This window comes from Convolutriloba macropyga, chromosome 8 (assembly GCF_964194025.1).
Source record: "Convolutriloba macropyga chromosome 8, txConMacr16.3, whole genome shotgun sequence".
NCBI classification, from domain to species: domain Eukaryota; kingdom Metazoa; phylum Xenacoelomorpha; order Acoela; family Convolutidae; genus Convolutriloba; species Convolutriloba macropyga.
The window spans coordinates 62,851,884-62,877,248 of record NC_134475.1 but is presented as its reverse complement, the minus strand read 5'-3'; the positions used below and the strand labels follow the sequence as shown (position 1 = coordinate 62,877,248).

The 25,365-nt window shown below is 37.4% G+C and overlaps 3 protein-coding genes across 3 annotated transcripts in view; 2 read left to right on the top strand and 1 right to left on the bottom strand.

Annotated features, from left to right (window-relative positions):
* The window catches only part of LOC142344913 (26S proteasome non-ATPase regulatory subunit 1-like), a 628,982-nt gene that overhangs the window by 344,043 nt on the left and 259,574 nt on the right, over positions 1-25,365 (bottom strand). The window lies entirely within an intron of this gene.
* On the top strand, positions 6,018-8,370 carry LOC142344252 (sorting nexin-17-like). Its single transcript, XM_075395817.1, has one exon. The coding sequence runs from the start codon at positions 6,374-6,376 to the stop codon at positions 7,907-7,909; it is 1,536 nt and encodes a 511-aa protein (XP_075251932.1). The 5' UTR covers positions 6,018-6,373; the 3' UTR covers positions 7,910-8,370.
* Positions 19,384-23,971, top strand: LOC142344908 (ORM1-like protein 2). The gene is made up of 2 exons (XM_075396965.1): positions 19,384-20,144; positions 23,078-23,971. Exons 1-2 carry the CDS (start codon positions 19,955-19,957, stop codon positions 23,482-23,484), a joined length of 597 nt encoding a protein of 198 aa, XP_075253080.1. The 5' UTR covers positions 19,384-19,954; the 3' UTR covers positions 23,485-23,971.

Here is a 25,365-nt window from a genome sequence, read left to right as displayed (position 1 = left end):
CTTGGCGTCTTCGTAGGAAAACTGACTACTGAGTTGCGTTGAGATGTACTTTTAAAATGATTTTCGCATTTTTTTTCTGGAGGCCTACTTTAAAATTGTCGAAATTTTTACAATTTTCTGAAAGCGTTGTAGGATTTTTGGTTCAGCACAAATGGAGGAAAACTGAACTTGACTGCTTTTCTTCATGTTGGGTCCCACGTCCGACCTTAAGCTAACCAAAACAAGATAGGTGGCAGTTAATTGGCTTTAGAGGTTTATTTATTCTGTGGTCTCCATTCATCGACTATTAATTGTGTCCTGCGTCGATAATCAGTCTACCGTTGGTGGTTGATTCAAGTTTGGAACTGCGAGATTGAGGTTTTGAATTTTTGTCCAATGGCTGAAAATGAAGCAATGCAATTGCAGACTGCTTGACAGTTTTTCTAAGACCGCTGCTCTTATGCTGAGGCAAAGTCTTCGTCCTTCAGGGCCTGTATTAGGATAAATGATTGCTCATCTTCTGTATTTCTTGAATTACGAGTCCAAAGACTCTTCCGTCCCTTCTTTTTTTTTCAATCCGAGTTGTTGAATTTTGTCTTCATTTGTTGCGGTGATTTTGTTGCGGTGGAAAAAATTCTTTGCTTAATTTGATTGTCGTTAATTCTTGAGTGCTTAGTTTTTGTGTTGAGGTGTTGCTAATTGTAGAGTTTGGTGCTGTTAACGCCATCCTTGAGTATGTTTGCTGATTTGCAAAACACGGTTGTGCTTTCGGGAGCACTCCTTACAAACGAATCCGTTCCATTGTTATATGCTATGTCTTTGGCACCGGCAGTTCTGGCAATTTTTTTGTATTCATAAAATGAGATCGGTCCTACGCTGAAAGAATTTTAGTTCAATGGCATTGAAAAAACCAGTAGTTTTCCTAGCAACATTCACACGTTGTTGTCAATGAGGTGACTATAAGCAAATAAAATTATAAAAGCTGCGAGTTGCTTGAAAATTTTTTTGTTTTTTTAATGCAAACTGCTGCATGGCAGCTTCATGGGCGATTGTCTTTTGCGCCATGACGTCCTCTGTTTTAAAATAGCGCCGGTCCTCTTGTTGTGCTGATGAATGTCCCCAACTTTTTCTCGTTTCTGTTGGCATTTTCAAATGTTGCAACAAGTTGGACGAAAAGATATCTTGATCGTTCTTGGTGTGCTCAAAGTTGCCGAGGGCTAATCTTTGTTTTTCCACTATCTCTATTAGATCTTGATTTGCCATCAAAATTTCTTTTTTCAATGGCCTCTGTGAAAATACATGAAAGAGCGGACGTACAATCAGAAATCTGTTATCGCATTTAAACCTCTGAGTGTCTTCTCACGGACGTTTTGGATGCTGCAACTTTGGACTGTCTGTTTGTTGGCCTTTGTATGTCACTGCTGAAAAAATTTGACGGAACCATGTAGTCTCAATAGAAATGTGGCAGTTCCATATTCGGCAAGTTCAAAGTTGTAGTGGCAACTTTAGTTGCTAACCTCGGCGGTGAAGATCTGATTGGTGATTATTGTGCTGGATATGGACAGAGATTTTGTGTCTGTCGACATGCTATCTAATATTATTGTAAACCTTTGACTCTTTGATTTCCTCGACGAGTCTATCGTTGTGATTTTGGGGGTCTTGATCTTCTTCGTTCATTTCTGACAATGTTTCTTTTTAACAATGTAGATATTTGTTCCGGTCTTTTAAGCTCTTGATCATTTCCATATTGTCCAGGACTCTCGGTTATTTTATTGGCTTTGTAGTTCAATGTAGCTGCATTGTTGCGACAACCTATTTTTGACTTTTGTTGCATCTAAAGGTTTTCAGTCATCGCTGATGATTTTGAATTTGTGCTCAGTCTTGTTTTTTATTTAAAATCGGTGGTGTGGTTAGTGTTGTTTCCTTGTCTTTCCAAGATTTTTCTTTGGATCTGATGTCGCTGATTTTGTATTTGTCATTATTTTTTAATGATCATTAGTCTAATTTTGATTCGTGACCTTTGCCTATTTTTTGCTTATCCAGCTGCCCTGCTAAAGAATGTTATGTCTAATGAGAGGGAAAAATACTCTACAGAAGCGAAACAAAAAATCAAGAAACACCCCTCCCAATCACATTGAGTATCAACTGGTCCGGGACTCTCGCACTGCTACGTCGACAAAAACAATTTTGTACTGTTCAAATCTGTCTTTAAAAAGACATTATACACAAACATCATTTAAAAAGATAAAATTTGAACACTAGAGCACAAACAAATAAGGGCGAACGTAGAGAGATTTGGTGCCGTTTGTTTCAACTTTTTCGAAGCTGATGAGCCAGCTCTACTAGGGAATGCAAACACATATGAACAAAATTTTGCTTTATCAACATAAGTTATTCTTTGCTCATAATTGTTCTTGTAGATTCATGATACATTTAGGCTTCGGTACTGCTTTCTGGATGACTTTATGCCAGCTGATTAAAAATTTTACATTATTTTTTCCCGCCCTGCATCATTGTCAGTTGTTGTTGATTTAAAAGAAAAGAAATCTTTTCCGTTTTTGCCCCTCCCAGCTTAGTGGCCGCATATTATTTGCAACGCCCAGACGCACATACCATATTTTTACACGATGATTTACTAATTAATGGTCTGTGCTCTGTAAGTGGGGCGCATAATGAAAAAGGTGGCACAAACGGAACTGTCATATGTGAGTGTATGCTCCTTACAGAAAATGGAGGTAGTCTGCTATGCTGATCTTTTCATTTCATACTGAAATTCTTCATTCATTTTTACTGTCTCCCGAGAGTGGCAAAAGGCATTACTCTCGCGAAACTCGCTTCACGCAAAACTGTAATAAAACTCGCCCTCGCAAAATTACTATAAAACTGATATATATTTAAAGGCACAGTGTTCAACCAGCTTGATGCTCTTCCTTCACAAGCTAAATCTAGTGAATGAATCTAATTTTTGTTCATTGGCTCTTAACGTCTTTTTGTTTCAAATCATCCCATTTTTTTAAGTAAGGTCTTTTTTTGCTTATTTAGGCTTTCGAAAGAAATGGGGATAGGGGATTTAGAAATCGGACATAGAGTTCAAAATGTTTTAGACGATCCCTCAGTTTTGAGGATGTTCAGGTCATCCCGCTAAAGAATGTGATGTCTAATGTGAAGAACAAATATCATACAGAATGGAAAAAAAGTAAGGAAACACCCCTCCGAATCTTATGTTGAGTTTTCACTGGTCCTGGATTTTCCCACTGTTACATATACAAAAATTTTAGAAAATTTTGATGCCAATTGTTTCAGTTTTTTCAAAGCTGATTAGCCAGACCTAATAAGGAATGCAAACACACATGGAAAAAAATTTGCTCAATCAGCTTGATGCTCCCTTTTCACAAGCTAAATCTGGTTAATGAATCTATTTTGCTCATTGGTTCTTGACTAACGTCTTTTAGTTTGAAGTTATCCCATTTTTCGTTTCATGTATAAATTTTTGTTTTTCTTTGTTTGGCTTCCGATAGAGATGGGAATAAGGGAGTTAGAGATTGGACAGACCGTTCGGATTTCTTGAAAAGGTCCTTCAGGTCAATGATATTCTGGTCTTGACATGTCTTTTTTCATCATGTAACTGTTAACATGTTTTCCATAGTAGGTGTTGTACGTGCTGAAAGAGTAAACTTATGCTGAACTGATGAAATGAAATCTTTTTAAACTTTTTACTGCGAAATTTTGTCATGAAAGATAAGCTTTTTAACAACGATTTCTCTGATATTCCACTGACTTCTCTTCAAGTTTTTTCCTTCAGCGATATTAGAGCCTATTACTCTACAAATCACTCTACAATCGTTAACTGGTTTCACTTAATAGTGAACAAAAATCTGCTGTGTTTTTGCAAGATGTTTTTGGTGATAACATTGCGGATTTTTTCAGTTTTACCCCACCCCTTACGTTATGCAACCCCCGGTGACAGAGTACATGCCTTTAAAAAGTATATCGTTATGCAAAATAAAAGCACGTGCGTCTGGGAGATGCATATAAGTTGCACCCACTAAGCTGTGGGGGGCAGACAAGGAAAAGATCCAATATTGTTTTTTGGTAAGATGATAATCCCAAAACAGTAACAAGTTTTTTTCATTGAGTCAAAAAGATTTCAGATTAGAAGGAAAAACCGAAATCGTTACCATCGAACGCATTCCACTTTTGAACTCAGAAGGAACCGTAGACTAATGGGATAATGGCAACTCCATACATCGACCTTATAATATGCTCACCTTGGGTTGTAGCGTTCTGAGAGATTACAGTCTATTTGTTTAAAAACAAATTTGATGATTCATGATGTCAATTACACATCGATTATAGAGAAGGGCAAATTGTCTCAATGTTTCCTAAGACAAGATCAAGGTTGGGACTATTGAAAGCGTTTTTTCTTCAATAGGCAAGTTCGCTGAATACAAACATCAGCTGAGGAATTAAAACAAAAGACAGACAGCATTAGAAAACAAACAAAACTTTGACGGACGCAGATGTGTCAAACTAACAGCCTCCCTTCTTCAACCACAGCTCACATCGAGGCATCTACAATTTTGCACCACCTGACTGTCTTTGACCCACGAAGGCAGAGGATAGAACTCTGCAGGAGAGCCAAGCTGGTTTTTGTCCTTAGATACGATATGATATCAGCCTAGCCGTCCTCTTTTCGCGCAGAGACTTGGATGCCATTTGTTTCAGCGCTTTTGATTTTGATGGGCCAGCTTCACCAGTGCATGCGAAGACAAGCGGACAAAACGTTGATTTCCCAATCTCGGTTATTCTGTATTCATTTTTATCATTTAAAATAGATTCATCGTACTTGTAGGCTTCGCTACTGCTTTCGAGGCAACTTTATGCCAGCGGGTTGAAAATCTTCACGTGAAAAAAGAGTTTGTTGAACCTCGATTCACAAATGCCGTTGGCCTTTCTAATCTTGCATCATCATCAGTTGTCGTTGATTCTCGACATCATGACAGACAGCACTGAACAAGTTCACAAAGGAATTGCGGAGTTCGTTTTGTGTCATGTGCGTGTATCCTCCTTTCGTTCAAAGGAGGGCATGTGCCACAGTGATGTTTTCATTGTATGCGCATGGTGATGGCATCTTCTCTGGATCGCACCATAGCGAAGGACAATGCCATCACGAAACTCGCTTTTCGTTAGGTTGAAGTGATAACGCTTCAATGGCATAGCGTTAAACCAGCTTGATGCACCCTTTTCACTAACTATGTCAAGTGGGCGAATCTCGTTCTTGTTCAATTCGCTCTTAATTCTCGTCTTCTTTTTTTGATATCAAGCTCTCTCATTTTTTTATTTCATTGTTGATGCTTTAGTTGGGCTTCGGGCAAGAAGAAGGTACTTGAACTGACAATTGAACTGATCGATCATATTGCTTAAGGCGGTCATCGGGATTAAGGATGTTCAGGCCACCCTCCCTTATCGGCAACGAAAAGATATCCCTGTATTTTGGATTGTAGGAGGGATTCCTTAATAGTTTAGGTCATAGCTCATCGTTGATTGATTTCTCACATTCTCATTATTGTTTGTTGTACGTGCTAAGAAGGTCAATTTATGCTGAACCGACGAAGTAAACGATTTATAAACATTTTGAGGTGCAACATTGGCATGAGCGGCTAGCTTTCTTGACAACAATTTCTGCGGTTTTTGTGATCTGTCTACAATTTTCTTTTCTGCATTATCAGGACCTATTACACTACCAAAAGTAGCTATCAATGAATGAAGGGTCCGTTCAATTCCTCCAATTTGACGCATAGACTTTCTGAGCTGTTCCTTTCCCGTGTGCGTTTGCTGACTCAAATTCTTAGCTATATATCCTATAATTTTGCCCGGAAATGAAACAATTTAATCATCAACGCAAACATTTTGTTCAGTTCAAAAACAAAATACTTTTGAAATTGTGCTATTATGCGTATTCTTTTGTCTATAAAAAATACATTCAATTTTGAATTAAAAGTAGCGCTTCCTATGCTGGTGGCTCAAGCGGGAAGGATAAGATCATTTTTGCGTGGAAGTCTTGCTTACGACAAAGTTTCGTAGCAAATATCAACGCTCATCAAAATTTATGTTTTTCGTATTTCGCCCATCGTACTCACTAATTCCTTGTGTACATAATAATGTATGCTTCGTATAGACGCAGAAATGGGTCGTTTTTAATTTGGTATTGCCAATATTCTTACAACACAAAAGCTTTCTTTTCTTGATATTTGAGGTTTAGTTAATTTCTGCTTTCATTCGGTTCAATAGTATTACGTTTCAGTGTAATATGACTAGTAGAATTTTTTATCCCAAGGTGCACGTGTATTCCTTGTATGGAAAAATCTGAAAACATCTGTTGTTTCAAAGCAAAATGCAGTTTTCCATTCCAAAATGGGAAAACGTGGCATCATACAATTCGACTGGGCATCAAGTGTTTCACATTTATTTGAACGGCTTCCTTCACTGCAAATCGAGGTTCAGCCATTTGCACGAGCTGCATGCTAAACTCAAAAGCATATACCCCGAAGTTCTTGAGGAAATTGGCGCTAAGTTTCCGCCTCGACGCTTGATGGTTCTCAATACTAATGAGCTGGAAACACGAAGAGACAAGTTAGAAACGTATTTACAGACTTTGTCTCAATGTGTGGACATAACAACGGGGCCAGAGCTAACGTCTTTCCTTGTCAAGCAGCAAGCTCAATCATTTACAATACCTAAAGACAAGATGACACAACCTTTTCAGTTGACGCTTCCGGATTTTTCACCCGCCATGTTGAGCATTGACTCGTCTGCGTCCTCTGTCATGGTTCTGCTTAATGCAGCCGAACTTCTCTCGATTCCGAAGCAGTTTCTCTTTGCATTTAAACTGGTGTTGGTTGAACTACAGGAGAAAGTACTAATATATCAAAAGTTGCTCTTAGCCTGTGAATGTCCAGCCTTAGTATTATTTTCTGCAAGACTTGAAAAGCCTTCTTCTAAATTTGCCATTTTAATTCGCAAAATGCTGTCTTCCAATGAAATTGAACAGCAATTGCTCGATAATCGAGTAATAGCTAAACTAGTAGCGGACGAAATCAGACAGGATCTCAAGTATAGCTTCTGCTTACCTCGTGATAGTAAAAATTACCCGAAAGCCAAATTGTTGGAGAAATCAGATGAAGCGCTCTTGGAATCTATGAACAAACTGCGATACTGCGGTTACATCAGATTTCAAGTTTGCATGGCAAATTTTCCAGAAGACAGGACGTACGTTGTGCCACGGTTCGGAAGATATGAAGTTTGTCTAGAGTACAATCAGCGTGATGGTACTCGAGTGTGTGCCAATTTAAAAGTCTGTCGAATAAAATGTTGGAGCGTAGGTGAATTGACGGAACCGAATTTGTACAAACAGTTTAGCTACAAGTACGAGTTATGTTTTGACTATTATTTAGCTCATGACAAAGCGTGCCTTGTCAAAATTCTTACAAATGAAGCAGTAATGATGAGTTTGTGCATTCAGCAAATGATTGACGAAATGACGTTGATAAATGCTCAGCGAGGTGTTGAACAAGTAGTGCTATGTGATGACTATCATATTGAAATTGACCATATTAAAGAGGAAACTGCGTCTTTAGCAACTCTGTCTTCCTTAGAAAATAGCAGTATGCCATCTACCTCCAACAACACCACGTGTCTCGAATGTCAGAACATGCAAGCAGCGGCGGGTCAAAGTTTCGTAAAAGAAAGAATCGGAGAACAATTGCATGATTCAAATGATGCCCAAGTTTTAGTGCAATATGATATGAATGATGGGGCGTGGTTGCAAGAGCACAGAGCGCAATATCCTAAATTGAGTAGATTAAAAGAATCGAGTCTCACCAAAGAGAATGAAACCTTCCTTAGAGCTAATTTTGATTGCGATTTGTAAATATTGGCATTTGCGATTTGCAGAAATATAGAAATCAGGAACTGGGTTTGCAGCCCATAAAGTTTGAATGTGATGGGGTGTTTTAGTGCGACGTGATGCAAAAATAAAATTATGATAAATGGCAAGTGAAGTAATGGAGGTTCTATGAAATAGACTAATAAAGAGTAGGCGAAATTTAAAGGATTGCGAACTCCCTTATCTCGAAACGTTTTTTTTTTCGTGATTGTTTGGTGAGCTTCATCTCGTTCAATCCAATCATCTGTTGATAAAAGTTGCAAACTGAAAAAATAAAGTGATCTAGCTGACGAGGGCAAATTGTTAAGATTATGAAGATCGCGCTTAAATTGGGCATATTGTTAAGTTTCCATAATCCCGATTTTCTGTTACCACTGGAAGCAGGCAACAACGCAGCTCGATTTATACATTTTTTGGGGCAACAAATGGTCGTCAAAGTTTCCTATTTTCCAATTTTAGACAGTCTGTTTGCGTGTGTTCAAACTGACTGTCATTTGCAATGGCTCATAAAAATAGAAAGATTAGAACGAAAGTTACAGTTTACTGGAGAGCTCGTTTTTGTTAACTTAACAGTAAATTCCAAAAAAATGCGACATAAGGACATGAAAAAGGAGTGACCAATACACTCATAAAAATTATGAATTGGTCTCAATCAAAGCTGGTAGCAATTATATGCGTCCTCTTGGTCTTTTTTAGATGCATTTTTGTACTGCTTGTTTTCTTAGTACTGATTTTTTTTTTTGAGATTTTCGCCTTTTTGTCCTCAAAACTGAGATAAGAGGTGAAGTGCGGAGGGTATTAAGTTGCTGGACAGTTCTTGAAGAGCCGTACTCGTCTCTGAGTGTACAAATCACTGAAGCTGCTGAGAATGCAAAATTGCAGTGAGTCGCATTTTTTGGTGGTTTAGGCCCCAGCTTGACTGTCAAAGCCAAACGCTCAACAGCATTTTGAGAGCAATTTGCCCGACGCTGGTCTTTTTTGTTTGGCTTTTCACAACATTTTGGAATGGTTGTATAAACATATAAATTACTCAACGCATGTAACGACTTTTGATGTTACACGCTATGGCTGATTTTTGTTCAATTGTGTAAACACACGCAAAAATTTCCCGCTTAAAATTCACTCGCTTTGTTAAGCTACTAATTTCTCTTGATTCACAAGCCATTCATTTCAATATTTAATTCAATCCTGTTTTTACATAGTAAACAGCTATCGCGAACGTACATTATTCTGGTCCGCCGACAAAATGAGTCAAGCAGCGTCTACAGAGACAAGTTCCAGAAGGAGGCGTGCCAATTCACGACAGCTCAACAAGATCTTTGATGAATGGGATAGACTTAGCCAGCCATTTAACTAAGACGAGCTCAGATTGGCCCTCTCCGAAGCCACTGAATGCTTCAAATTTCAACAGCAACTAGACGAATCCTATTTGGAAACAGTTCAGGATGATCAGTACGATACAGAATTCGATCTGGTTCAAGACAAACCCACACTAGTCCGCAAGAAGCTATTTCAAATGGGAAAAGCCATAGACAAACTTGAGCTGGAAAAGTTGGACGAAAACGTGACTATAATTACGTCTTTCGAAGATGCAACACAGCACCAGCCGCATGTTGAAAAGCTACCACAGCTACAGCTACCCAAATTCGATGGCAATTTCACTGACTGGATGGCCTTTATCGATCAATTAGATACAGCCGTGCACCTCAACACGAAATTGTCAAACATCCAGCGACTTGTCTATCTAAATTTGCTTTTCAGGTCCCCCTGAAAAACTAATAAAAAGCCTATCATCAACTGACAGCAACTACGAGACTGCAAGAAATCTACTCGAGCAGCGATACAAAAACGATCGCATTATTCTACGCACATTGCAAGCTAGGGCTGTTGATTTCAAACCTGTGAAAGGAGAAAGCAAGTACCAACTCCGTCTGCTACACAGTACTTTCAATGAAGTAACTCAGTCGATTCACTCACTTGGCCGACAAGTTGATAACGACATGTGGAACTATCTTCTTTTCACAAAATTGGATGTCGACTCTCAGAAAGCATGGGAACTGAAAAAAAGGCACTGAATGTCTTAAATTTGACCAACTGATGACCTTTCTTGACAACAGAGTAAGATCGATGGAAATGCTAAACGATCCCATTCCCCCCAAATAACTGCACGTCACTGGTCCGGATGATTGATCGAAGCAAAGTTTTAAACATCCGTGTGTCGTGACTCAATGCAAGGAGTGCCATGCTCCGTGGGCTTGCTCAAAATTCAAGGACCTTTCAGCGAAAGATAAGCAGTCTGCAATAGCCGCCAGTAAGTCCTGTCAAAATTGCTTGAGATTCAATCACGAAACTGACCAATGTTCGTCACAATCTAGATGCAAGACATGTCAGGGTAAGCATCATACATTTTTACATGAGGCTTTCAATGCTACACCAGGCACACATGCTTGTAATTTGACTCAAAAATCTTCCCAAATGACTATCTTACCAACTGCTCGTGTTCAAGTAATTGGTAGAAACAAACAAATACACAATCTAAGAGCATTGTTAGACACAGGAGCCCATATCAATGCAGTTACAGCGAAAGCCTGCATGACACTGGGATTAGAACCAAAACCTTTCAATGAAAGAATCATAGGGGTCAATCAGAAAGACTCAATGCTGGTTGACGGTTCCACCAAACTTGAAATTATTCCCAAAAATATTACTCTCAACTGCGTAGTGCTGAAGACAATTACAGCCAGTGAAAATCCAAATGAGCCCCTTTCAGAGACTGACTAGGCAGACTTGATCAATTACAATTTGGCTGATGATCAATTTTGGCAACCAGGCGAAATAGACATATAAATAGACGGTATTTCTGCATACACACAGATAATAAAAGGACGAATACTGAAACAAGGTTCGTTATGCCTCACAGAAACTACGCTAGGCTGGACAGTTTCAGGATTCGCTAACCTAGAATCAGCAAATAAACCTAATGTAAAGTCGAATGCAATATGCCTCCTTGACAACGAAAGCAAGTCCTTTGCTAAATTTTGGGAATTCGAAGATGTTCCAGCACTTCCTCCAGTCATGTTCACTACCAAGGAATTGGCTTGCATTAATCACTGACACGACAACAACATATGGCCAAAATGGAACGCCTCAAGTTCGACTACCAATTGACCAACATGAAGCCATTTTTGATTCAGGCAGTCAGGAATGGTTGCCTGACTGCCTGGATCAAAAAAGGAGAATCATCTCGACTGCCTTAAAGGAGAATCATCTCGAAAAGCCCTCAGACGGTTTTTGGGTAACGAAAATAAGCTTTCACGAAACGCAGATGCCCAAACTCAATACAGAATTCTTTCAAGAGATGATTGAGACAGGACATTTGGAACCAGTGCCTGAACCATAATCTGCCACCCGAGAAACACTGTGATGCCACATCACGCAGTATGGAAGTCAAGCTCGACGACTACAAAATGCAGAGCAGTTTTGAACGCATCAGCAAAAACAACGAACGGAAGAAGTCTCATCGATTGCCTCCTGGTTGGTCCAAAACAGCAGCCCGACCTTTTTGAGATACTGATTCAATTTCGTCTCCATCGCATTGCTTTATCAGGTGATATCACAAAAATGTACCGCCAAATCGAACTAAACGAAAAGGACCGTAACTTTCATCAGATGCATTGGCGAAGTAGTCAAAAGCAACCAATAAAGAAGTACCGTATGACACGAGTCATATACAGCGTTTCGTCTAGTTCATACCACGCCATCAGGGCATTACGTGATACAGCAAAAAATGCTCCATCAATTCATTGCAAAAATTCGTTTCTCAACTCATTTTATGTTGATGACCTTCTTGGTGGCGGTGACACACAAGAGTAAGTCATTGGCCTGTTCAAAGACATCAAAACTACTCTAGAATTCATTGGGATGTCTATTCGCAAGTGGTCAAATGACCACACCATCAAAACCCTTGGTCTCAACTGGCAGCCCAAAACAGACACTTTCTACTTCAATAGACCCCAAAGTCAGTGCAGCGTCGTTACTATGAGTCTGCCCGAACTCTAAGAAACAGTGATTGAGTGTCCATCAGTCGAACTTGACGAGTTTAAAAAACTAAAGGAAATCCATTTAATGGACTCCCACGCTTCTAACCATGCAACTCCTCATGTTTGCCCGATTAATTCAATGCAATTTTTAACAGGGTTTAATCAAGAAAAAACATCAAAAACCCCGCAAAAAGGCAAAAAAACGGTCAAAACTGATGTCAACAAAAATCTGCAAAAAAACGCCCATTGGCGACTTCCGAGATGTTGTCTCAGACACTGATAGCTGCCTGAAGTCATCCGAGCTTTCAGAACCTGAAAATAACTACTCAAACACAGAAAACCAAAAAACCGAAAAACAAAAGTTAAGTGGTCACGTTTGAGGACAAAATTTTCGCAAAAAATGAAAAATTTGGTAGCGAAAAACAATTACATTCAAAAACTGAAGCATGCCCGATTCTTTTCGATCAAAAAGATTCCATGTCCAACAAACATATGTTCGACAAAAGAACGCCGAAGCCGCAGCCGAACCAAAAAAACTGGTCAAAATAAAGAAGCTAAAAAATCAACTTTTACTTCATCAAACAAAAAAATGTTCTTGCCCCATCCTGAAAATGTAAATATAACCACCAGAAGAGCAATATCTAGCAATATGGGTAAAATATTTGACCCTATCGGTCTCCTAACACCAGTAGCGCTTCAATGCAAAATTCTTTTCCAAATAACTTGGAAACATGAAATTGGATGCGATGATGACGTTGGGGCAACCATAACTGACCAATTTAAAGCTTGGATGATCGGATTACATCATCTATCTGAGCTACGTATACCACGCTTTGTGCCCAACTTCGCTATTGAAAAAATACATCTTCACTTATATTGCGACGCTTCTGAAAAAGCGTTCCGAAAAAACGAACATCTCAAACCAAGTCTACCTTGCTATGTTCCAAGTCCAGATTGGCGCCCAGAAAAGCACTAAGCATACCGAGACTTGAACTGTGCTCAATGGTTCTAGGAGCGCAGATGATACAAACAGTTCAGACAACGGTAAACCGAAATGGATTTGCACCTGAAGTATGTGCTTGGAGCGATTCAACAGTTGCCTTAGCTTGGATTAATTCTACCCATAGCAGATTCTCAACATTCATAGCTAACCGTGTGGCCAAAGTCTAACAAATAATTCAACCAGAAAAATGGAAATACGTGCCAACAGAAGAAAATCCAGCCGATCATACTACGCGCCCGGTGCCAGCAAAACAGCTTTCATCCCTTAAAATGTGGTGGGAATGCCCACAATGGCTCTCTGATGGAAACCTGACTATCCCAAAACAACCAGAAATTCTTCAGTCAACAGAAGTAAAGAAGGAACTAGTGGGGAGCCAAATATTAACAATAGATTCGGGCACTATTCCCGAACCTCTGGGGGAGGAAAACGACCCGCTCAATGATCAAAACATAGAGCAGTCGAATCACCAAATCAACCTATTATGCCCTGTTGAACGTTACGGAAGTCTCGACAAAGCAATAAGAGAAGCAAAGCAAGTTCTAAAGTTTGCTTACATTTTGCTTAAGCCAATCGAGAGAAAGAATTCAAGCGACAAGCATTCAATATGCTTGTTAGAGATGTGCAGAAGCAAAACTATTTTGATGAAATAGACAAATTGCAGAAAAGCCAAAGCATAAGCCGAAAATCGAGAATCCTTCAACTATATCCCTTCATAAATGAGGAAAGAGTTTTAAAGGTTGGTTGACGTCTAGTAGCAGCGGATTGCTTGAATGAATCTGACAAATTTCAATCAATTTTGCCTTAAAAAATCATCTTTCCAGGTTAATCGTTCTTGACAGTCATCAACGAGTGTTACATTCAGGCGTAAACGCAACAGTTGTTCATACGCGTCAGAAGTTCTGGATAATTCGAGTGAAAACGCTGACGAGGTCTATAAATGGAAACTGCATCACATGTTTTCGGTTTAATGGCCGTAACCTTTCTCAACTCTAGGCGACCTACCACAAGAACGAGTCAACCCAGCTCCACCATTTTGTAACGTGGGCATATGACTTCGCCGGTCTAATGCCTTACAGATGTGGCAAGACTGATGCCAAATGTTATTTGGTAGTCTTCGTATGCTTCGTTACAAAAGCCATTCATTTGGATGTCACTAAAGCAGTGGATACACAGGAATGCATGAAAGCTATCAGACGGTTCATTTCTCGACGAGGATGCCCAGCTCACATATTTTTGGACAATAGTACAAACTTTATAGGATCATTGAATGATCTCATAAAACTGAAAATGATATTGAAAGAGAAATACGGAACTGATGGTTTACCCCAAGCTGTTCTAGATTTAGGCATCAACTGGTCAACAATTCCAGCCAAAGTTTCACATTTTGGTGGACTATGGGAAGCAGGAGTCAAATCGATGAAGCTACTGCTGTTCAAAACAATCGGAACAACAGCTAACCTCTATTTGGATGAAGTATATACAATGCTATGCTAAGTCGAAGCTGTACTTAACTCGAGACCGCTCACAGTTGTCTCAGATGATGCGACAGACAGTTATCCCTTAAACCCTGCTATGCTATTGACCGGCTTTCATAATCATCAATTGCCTTTGGTTGTTTCCCCAATCCCAAAAACAAAAGATGAAGATAAAAAAGCGCTTTCAATACTTGCAGAAACTCATAGCAGAATTTTGGAAGAAATGGACAACTGAATATTTATCCCAGTTGCAGACCATGTCAAGGAACATAACCGAAAAACAGAACCTAAAAGATATAGTGTACATAACAGATGACAACAGTCCTCCCTTATCATGGCCTCTGGGAATTGTGCATGAAACATATACAGGAAATGACAATTTGGTCAGAGTAGCCAAAATAGAAACAGGAAATGGCAAATTCTCAAACAGACCCATAGTAAAACTCAGAAAGATACCAATCAACACAAGCTATCCTCAATCCAGAAGCTCTGAAAAATGGTCATGCAGAAAGGAGCCAACTCGATCCCGCCTGCCGTCCTTCCCTCGAGCAAACTTTCGGTACCTGTGTACCCGGACACAAGAAGCCTTGACCACTGGAAATTGGATTCTCACAAGCCGCACTTCGCACGGACTAAACTTTGTCCAAATATGATTCTTCTTGTAATATAAGGCTGAATAGCGGTTGATGCTATCAAAAACTGACATATGATCTGAAGTAATTTTTCATTGATAAATTTTTTGATGCCATACATCAGCGGGGGCGGCAATGTATGAACACATAAATTTCTCAACGCATGTAATGACTTTTGATGTTACTCGCTATGGCTGATTTTTGTTCAACTGTGTAAAAACACGCAAAATTTCCCGCTTAAAATCCACTCGCTTTGTTTAGCTACTAATTTTCTTGATTCACAAGCCATTGAATTCAATGTTTAATTCAATCTTTTATTTACATAGTAAACAGCTATCGCGAACGTACAATGGTTCTAGTGCGGTACCAATGAGAGCGCTGACATTTGAGGCGTCTTTTTTGATAGAGCAAAAATTTTGTTGACTGCGTCTATTTCAGTTTTACTAATAGTATAAGAGTACATAATTTTTGTTTGATGGAAATTTGAAAAAAATAACTGGATCTGCGTACTAGGTTTCAACATCTAATTGGTGTGGATTTGCCATTGCGGTTATTTTATTCTTGGATGGTGTATTCTCTGAAATACAATAGTTATGTGAAATCCGAGGTAAAGATCTCAAGGGAAGGTGGTTTGGTCGGATTTCTGTAATGGTTATTCTATTTGCGGAATTAGAAAAGCGTTTGTATTTTGAAAGTAGAGCACCCGTCAAAATCTTCCGTGTGTTTCATCTCTAAGCTGTTGGTTCGTTTTATTCCAAGAAAAAGAAGATATCAGATTCAGTATAAATTTTCTACCTGATAAGAAAGGCATTGATTGGGTTAGATGATAAAAGATGGAACAAGAAATATCCTAAATATATCAGATAACTGTTTTAGCAAATCTGATGAAAACGAGGGATTTGTAGACTCTTTTGGTGGCATACATAATGTAATTTATGCAGACTATTTTGTCTGTGGCAAAAATAAAAACCAATTAGTTAATCTTACAGATACCAAACACGCGAATATAAACACTGAAATACAAGAAGAGTTAATTTATGTAGAAATGTGCGTTTCGGGATGTAAAATTTAGAAACTAAATTTTGTCATAGATAATCTTGTTGATTCGTCATTAAGACATGAACTAGAGAAGGCAGAACAAATGCATGGGCAACGTAGAAAGAAATGCACCCTTATAGAATCAACAGCACTACACAATTAGAATGTCAATTAAGATTTCTCTGATTTGTTAACGAAGTTAACTGGATTTGCTAGAAAGTCATAACTAGATATTGATACTATTCTACTAGAAAAAATTACATATCATATACTGTCTGTATTATAGTAATGGATAGAGTGGAGTAACGAACCTAAGCATAATTATAAGACTTGGCAATTGAAAGCACTAAAAGCTTACAGGAATAAAATAAACTGCTAATACTCGACGAGACTTACGAATTATTGTGTCGCAATAAGCCCAACGTGAACGGTTCATTCGAATTAAAGATGTATTCCAATTTCCTTATTTTAAAATGCTTTGAGTAAGCAGAAAGTAATCCGGTGAGTGGCCATTTTGGCGACGCTAGTACTTTATCTAATAGACCATGACTCTGATCTTGGCCAGGAATATAAAAATGGGTCGGAATGATAATCGGGTTGCAATGCTAATCCTTAATTTTGTGGATTGTCAAAACCAAGATAAAAGACGCAATTGAAATGAGGTTCTTTCTCAATAATGGGCCGAATTAGAGAAAATTCCCTTCAAAACTATACATTTCGACCACAGAGGAACCTTTTGTGTATCTATAGATAACGGACTTGCCTAATGAGTAGTACGGAGTCATTCAGACCTGTCACTATCCAGATTGTTAAACAACTACAAAAAGAACAAATGCAAGCAAATTTCAGGAAAACAATTAAATTTTATTTTGCGAAATCAATTGAAATTTTGGGAAACTGATTCCTGGGCCATAAACGTTATAAGTGACTTGTCTTTAATGTGATAAAGGGAGAAGACAGCGAAGAGGAGCCTCAAAAATTAGAAAATGTGCCAAAATATTTATGAAAACTTGAAAGTATCACAGCCAAACAAGCATTTCTTAAACGACGGAAGGGAAAACTATATTCTAATTCACTTGAAAGAAAATGCAACCTCTCTCTTCAGAGAAACTACGCTGCAAGGTCATAGAAATAATATGAAAATTGGCAAACAAAAAATTGGTTTTTAAAGCGAGTTTTTAAAAACGAGAAGTGGTAATAACCATAAGCTTTCATTTCAAAAATAGTAGAAAAACCAAATTGTTATTACATTGAAAGCAAATTGCACATTTCACTACTGAGACTGAGTCAAAACACTGCAAATTAACTACGAAAACAACTAGAACTCAAGATTTAACAGAGAAGGTTTTACGCAGTGTTGAAACCAGAAAAAATTATAAAGTTTTCTTTGAGATTCTAATATGTTCTTTGGCCTTCCTGTGCACCATATTTTCATCCGTTAAAGTCGCAGCTCTCATTCAAAATTTTTTCCGTCTATGAAAAATCTAAAAAAAAACAGACAATATTATTTTTGAAAATAAGGACCGCGCCCCATTACAATCTGAACACTTTTTGCATTGTAATATTTATAATAGTTTTACCAAAAGTATTCTTGCTCGCGCTGCTCGTCCATTAAAATAAAAAAAATCCAAATGCTACCGAAACAGTTTGACAAACAAGAGTTTATATCCAAATTAAATTATGAATTCAGGACAATTAACGAGCAATTAACGAAAAAGTTTTCGTTATCAACTGAAAGCATTAGATAATCTCTGTAATAGTTATTTCGGCAGCGAATGAGACCTTTCATCATTCGGACTCAGCTATAGGGTTACAAAAAGAACAAATAATGGCAAACCTAAGAATTTTTTCTAAAATTTTAAGAAATAAGACGACCCATGAAAAACCACGTGGCTTATCCAGAGAAGACAACAGTTGTTCATTGGGCATCCCCTGTACATAAACAGGACCTGTCTTTAGTTGAACCTCTAAAAGGAAAACAAACTTCTTGATCTTTGGGATGAAAAAATGCAAAGAAAAATGATTGCATAAGGACAGAGCCAAATTACAATCCGATTACCTTTTAATAGCTGAATCAATTATGAGACCAAAACTGGCGATTATATCGCTGCACAGCTGTTAGCAAAACGTCATTGTTGCAAGTATTTGTGTGAAAAACCCTTGGCAAACGCAAATCTTAATGTATCAAAAATAATTTAGTCATTTTTGATAAATATAAGTTAGGGAAAGGCTGCCAAAGTAAGTTTCGTAACACTTTCTAAGAACCTGAGTAAAAAACAGCCCTCATCTGAGTAAATAAAGATCATCTCAGGAGTTTTTATGTCTGCTCATGTCCGATCAATTCGGACAAAGATTGCTGAAAAAGCAGAATTGGTGCCATTTTTGCCAGAAAAAAATGCTGAATTCTCAAAAATGTAGCCAACATTTGAGCCAAGAGTTTGTTCAAACACTTCAGCAACTCTCTTATGTTATTTATCTTAATACGTAAATTCAATCAGACTTATTTTAACAATTTTATCATTTTTTTTCAGCAAAATTTATAAATATTTCCTGAAAATTACGTAAAATGTGAACAAGTCAAGGGAAGCCAGCCTAATGTTCATTAAACTTAAAAACTTAAAAAAAAACGAATATCAAAATCTTTTTAGTCTGATACTCCACGCTTGACAAGCTTTCTAATGATGCCACTCACAACTCTGTGCTTGTGCGATTAATATATCGATCGACTGAAAAAAAAATGGGTCGAAACAATTAGGTGGAAGTCACTGACCTCTTTCAGTTGGAAATTTATCTTTGAACTGTAGTCGTGGTCAGACTCTGCGCTCTCTGTGGTCTGTCTAATTGGGATACGAACTTGGGATATCAACTGTCTGATCCTCTAAAGACTTGTATTGCCAAAGAGATAGGCTTGTTCTACAACCTTCTCTAAATTTTTCAGTATTGCTTAATTTCGATCTTTCAATCTTCAGACTAACATCCGTAATTTTTTGCGGTGATAATTTTCTGCATCGCAAGTGTCGTACAGCTCTGCTGTGACTCTGTTTAATAACGGCCTTGTCGCATATTCCTCATGAGTTTGTAATTTTTACATCAGCTGGCTTAAGTTTAAATCATCAAAAGTTTGGACGCTTTTGAGCGTCCTGCGCTTGCCTTATGTCGAATCGTTGTGATGAATAGACTACATTAATTTCGATCATGACAAAATGATATATCGCCGACGACCGAACTAAATATTGTCACTACAGGAACTTAAATTAGAACAAGCTATTTATTTGAATTTAAGCCAGTTAGTTGGTTTTATGATCATTGTAGTTTGAGGCGTGCTAAAAGCAATATTTATTTAGCGTTCCAGGGTTTGTTTAGCTTAACTTGGTATGTTAGTTAGCCAATATAGTTTTAAATATGTCAGAATTATAAATTAATATACTTCAATTTACGACTCTTAACAGAGATCTTTTGGTTCACGAATGCGCTTTCTGTGAATAACCGAGCGGTCATTTGCTTCTTATTTAGTTTATCTAATTTGACCTCCTTTCAGATAAAAGTCTGAGTTGCTACCCACACTTTAACTGTTTTGTTGTATATTTCAATAGAATAATTTGGGTGGGAGCTTATCTCAATCAAAATATTCTGCAGTCACTTTTGAGAAATCCAATTTGACTACTACTAGCTGAATTCTGAAAGAATTATTGTCCGTCTTCGAAATTAGTTACATTGATACAATCTGATTCGTGCTGGACGAGAACTAACTGTGGAGTTAGTATTTGAGCGATTTGTGCTCCTTTCCGGAATTGAAGCCGGAGGTTTTAAACCAGAAACCGAACCCAGTAAAAAGCTTATAAATGGACGAGAACTCCGACCCGGTGGTCACCCGGGGTAGAACGACGACTAATGGGGTTGGAATGGCCACCCGAAGTGGGGGGAGGGGCAATACAAACAACAACAACAGCCCTTCTTCAGCTCTGAGACGCAACCAGTCCATTCAGAGATTCAACACATTAAACCCTAATGCATACTGGATGAATAGCAAAGGTTTGATTTAATTGACTCATAATTGTACAGTATAACTAAGATATAAATCGGTATTTGTTTTGCTGATTTTGTTTCGAGTTTTGTTGCAATGGATGACGAATAGCCTGATAAGATCAACTAATTTAATTTATTTATGTGAACATTTAGTTATGTGAACAACTATAGGTTAAATTCTGGCCATAATTGTAACTTTGTCTGCATCCAGCTATGACGAAAGCTTTTTATTAAATAATTTTAGTCAATTATTGTAATCAAAAATCAGTAAAAACATAATTTAGGAAAAACTGAGTAATGTCACAATTTTAACTGTAGTCATCAACTCAATTTGTTTGTTCTCTATTGGCTAGAATTTAACATATCTCGCTCTGCGCAATAGCGGCGAAATAGCAAGCGATTTTGCCTAGCTATGAAAAGTACAGAATTTTTACTCAATTTATATTTGCGCCAAAAGTATGGAAATGGAGGAAACTTGCTGAGCTTCCTTTTCAAATGAAAAATTATATTTTTGGCTGATTATCAACTATTTCTACGTTACTTTCAATTTTTAATTGCTATCAAACGAAGTTTGAAGCAGTTATTGTAAACCTATGGCTTTTCTATGCAACATTTTTGATTGACGGTTTTCGTCTCAGCCATTTTTTCGAATTCACTTCAGTGATTTTTTTCGCGCTTTGCCTCTTGATTTTCTGCTTGACCTAAATTGCTCTTATTCAGAAATTAAAACTCGTTGCAAAAAGAAAAGCGATTGTAAGGTAGAACATAAGGGCATGATATCTGAGTGGTAAGTGCGTCAGTCTAGAACGCAGGAGGTCGAAGACCTCCCTAGTCGTAACCTTTTGCAACCATAAAGAAAAGGTTTTCTAGTATAGCCCCTCTGAAATAAATTGCCACGGTTGTCTTTTGAAAAAAAATTTGCCTGGCGTTAGTATGCTCATGTTTTTTTTAGCTCAACGCAGCATTTCGCTACCCGTGTTTGCTGTAAATTTTTACGAATACCAGGATTTAATGTTAAGGTTTTTCATGATTCTGCTGTAATTTTATCTACAAAACTATGTGATATGCACTTTGAAAATAATTCAAATCTATTCGAGAACTAGTATGGGGTTTGCTGATCTAATTAGAGCTGAAAGTTTTCCTGTAGACTTTATTTTGTTTGGTTGCATTAGATATGGTTTTCATTTTTTTCTCACTTGCTTGTATCTTTATCACCCTCCATTTTGATTTTTTGAACAATTTTAAAAATAAGCAAATCTCTCTTCCTTGTCGTATTTCGCTGAAAATACAAGTTAGCACTAATTAGAGATAGTTATTTGCATCAGTTGGAGAGGTTTTGATATTCTTGTAAATATTATTTGGATAGTTTTAGATTGTAATCGCATAGCTCTACCCGCCTATTTTTCTCTTTATACATAAGCAGAAAAATAATCGTCTTTCAAAATCACACCAATGATTGTTTTTTTTAAATGCTACATCAAATCAAGTGGTTGTCATAGCAATCTTTTGGTAAAGAAAGGAAAAGTTTTTAATATATTGCAATTTCTTCCGGAAAACTTCAGAAAAACTAGTTTTCGTATGACTTTAGTTTTTTTTTTTACAAAAATCTATCCAATATCGGCAGTTTAGCGATCATGTGTGTGTATTGATGTGATCATCTGAGGTGCGCACTGTACAGAAATTGATTTTCACCGTTTCCGAGAAAAAGTGCGGAAAGCTTTGAAACTTTGATTTCATTTTTTTATTTATTTTCTCAAACCAAATATCATTTGTCATCTTGTCTACGTTGCTCTATGCTCTAATTTAAAAAATTGGTTACACTGTTTCTGCTGTAAAAATAGAAAAGTTCAATCTTTGAAGCTTCTGTAGAATGTTTTTTATTTTGTTTTTGAGAGAAGTTTCGACCATTCTTTAGCTCTAGTTGAGGACTGGAACGTATAAAAATATGCATATTTTATTGCTGATAAAATTTACGACCAAGATAACTTCAAATCTGTTTTTTGTTCTACTAAATGGCGTGCATGACGTCATTTTCACTCCCTGCGAAACCATTTTTTGTTCATTTGCTTGAGTGTTTTTGGTCACACTATACTTACCTTACTTTACAAAAATACTCTTACTATCAAAATAAATTTTCCTTGATTACGAGGACAAGGTCAACTGAGTGAATGTCACTCTTTTTGAGAGTTATTTTGGAGCAGCTATAGAAAGATCAATAATTTATACCGATTCTTAATCAAAATATAACAGCAATTAATTTAAAAAAAAAGAAATTTCTCTTTCTGTCTGTCCTATTATTTTCATTTTGAAACTGTAAATCTACAGAGCTATCTTGGCTATTTTTGGACAATCTGACTGTAATATTTGATTTCTTATTAATTGCTCTCAAATGAAGTTTATAGCAATTATATTAGTCCTGTCGGTCTTTTTCATGCGATTTTTCGCTTGACCAATTTTTTGTCTGACGCATTTGACTTTTCGACCTCAAAAACGGGATGAACAGGTAGCACCCAGCGGGCATTACGTGCTCTTAGAGCCTTTCAGCTCACAAGTATTCAAGTATGGGATTCACAGAATCTGGTTTGAAGACTTATACTTATGGTGCGAAGGGCGGTTCTTAGAGATTGACCCCCCCCCCCCACTGTTGCCACCCCATCAGCCCCCCCCCCGGTGCGCCCCCCTCGCTGCGCTCACTTACGCCCTTAAGTTAAAGCTAGAACTTAAGATAAAATCAATCCAAATTTCGATGTAGAATGTCATTTTACGGGTTCATGGTAAAATTTTTTAAATCTTTGACGTATAAATGGTCATAAATAAAATAATGATAAGTTTTCGAGCTGCTGTTCCGAAAGGAGAGCTCAGATATTTGAGAGTCAATTTTGCAGTAAATTAATCGATAGAACTAAACTTTCATTATGCTGAAATTCCTTATTGTTCAGGTGCTTGGGTGACCTATGTCTGTCTCATAATCATGATGCACCTATGTCTCCTGGCAATGCCCTGGTTCGGAACCGACATGGCCTGGACCCTCACCAACGTCATTCACGGAGTCGCAATGTACGTCTATTTCCACCATGTCAAAGGCCTCCCCTTCGATTCGACAAACTTCGAGCCAGACTGTTCCTTCCGATTGACATTATGGGAACAACTGGACGATGGAAAGCAGTACACAGACACAAGGAAGTTCCTGATTTGTGTGCCGATTGTGCTATTCATTATCGTCAGTTTCTACACAAAACATGAGATGGTTTTCTTCCTCGTCAACTTCATAGTGCTCATGTTCAACCTCATCCCCAAATTGCCATACTTGCACAAAAAAAGACTCTTTGGAATCAACAAGTACTAACCAACCACACCTGGTTAGTCAAATAGTTATAAGTCGTCATCACCACACCCTACGACCCAATAACACAAAGAGCAATTAAATGGAACATTCTTGTCAACTGCACATATTTGCAATCATGTGAATACGGATTCCAGTTTGCAAATAACTGATCAAGCTTTTGCTATAGGCCATTAGCTTTCTATTGGTTGGTGTCATGTCATATATAGATGTTGAATGGTCTTAAATTCAACGTAGTATTTTAAGCAACATCAAGTCTCAACTAACGTATCTGCAATATCCTTGCGAAAAAATGATGTTCGGGGTTTCGCCGCCATCTAATCCAAAAGGTGGCCTGTTTATCAATGTAGTAATAATATTGGTTTTGTCTTTCTTTAAACTTGCTGACGTAGTCTTGTGTATATTTTCTGTAAAGATAAGGTAGTATACTGAATTCAGTTGTTTGAACTATAAGTATAGCTTAATTATAAATTCAAATCCTCATAAATTCCTTCTTTTTAACATTACGTTTGCGAATTGTTAGTTGCGGTGAATATTTTTGATGTCATAGTAGGTCGGATCTTTGAAATATAATAATTGCTAACGTGAGAAACTAATACTTCGTTCTCCCGTTGTGCGGATAAGGGGGCACGGAGAAGTCTGTTCTGGAGCAGACAAAAATTGTTTCACGATTTTGCTTTTAATAGCAGCTGGATCAATTATTAGAGAAGTTAGGATTAACCTTTTTGAACTGCTTGATGCTGCTTGCTCAGTCAAAAAGTTTTGGACTGATCCACTTATTCTCTTTCATAATTCTTATTTTTTTCCAGCATTGTAGTTAAGAACATTTCCAGATTTCTGAGGTGTAATTTAATTGGCAAGAACTGACGCATGAAAATACGTGTCATTCTAAAATTGAACACAACTAAGTTTTTCCAAAAAAAAGTGTTTGCTCTGAACTGTTGGCGGACACGTGTACAATTTCTATTGTCGAATAAAACAAGGAGGCTCGTTAATGTGCGTTTGCACATTATGTTCTACCCCGATCATCAACATTTTCAACTTAATTGTCTACAAATGAGGAAGAGATAGAAAACTTTCAATAAATCTCACATATTGATCCAAAATATTTGGTAGATGAAAAAAATGCTTCCAACTCCAATCACTTCCTAAAGTAATTAATGCCACATTAGTGGGCGGATGAGACCTGTCATTTTTAAGGCTACGAGACAAACAAAAATCAAATAGGAACAATCATTTACATCCAAAACGCAATGTCGATTTTCTTGAAAAAATTTACATAATAACAAAGTCAAAATAGTGTCAATTCAAACCTAAACAAAACAAATTAAATTGTTCTTTACTAGAAAAAACATTGAAACAGTCCTTGGGACACGGTAACAAGCAGACAAAAAAGAAAGGACTCAATTGAAAAAACGTTTGTTTTCGTAAAAACATTTTTAAATGATGAAAACCATCAGATCTCACTTGACATCTTTAAATTGAAATGCAAAGGTATATGTTCATTCGTTACGCAATATTAACATTTTCAGACCTGTCATTATCCAGAATACACCATACGCATACAAAAATATACGACAATGTCAGGCAGAACAAATTCCATTAGTTAAGAAAATGGCGTGGAAGACGTTAAAACCGTGTTCTAATCCGTAAAAAATAAAATATCATTAACTGCGCCTTCTTTGAACACAAATAATGAGATATGTGACCTTTGAATAATGAGAATAAATAACAAGTATTAAAAAAGAACAAAATGGGAAAATTTTTTGTATTTCAAAACAATTAATTTCGAAGGCATATAAACGTTAGCTGGCAAGTGAAACAATAAACAGGTTCATTTAATTCTCGAGACAAAGCCATTGAAATCTGTCATTTTTCAGAATA

Bases quoted from the DNA above. Each gene is read 5' to 3' on its own strand.
- LOC142344252 (XM_075395817.1), top strand. From the start codon at position 6,374: ATGCAGTTTTCCATTCCAAAATGGGAAAACGTGGCATCATACAATTCG.
- LOC142344908 (XM_075396965.1), top strand. From the start codon at position 19,955: ATGGACGAGAACTCCGACCCGGTGGTCACCCGGGGTAGAACGACGACT. The intron at 20,145-23,077 runs GTTTGATTTAAT...CTTATTGTTCAG, and splicing joins ATACTGGATGAATAGCAAAG to GTGCTTGGGTGACCTATGTC.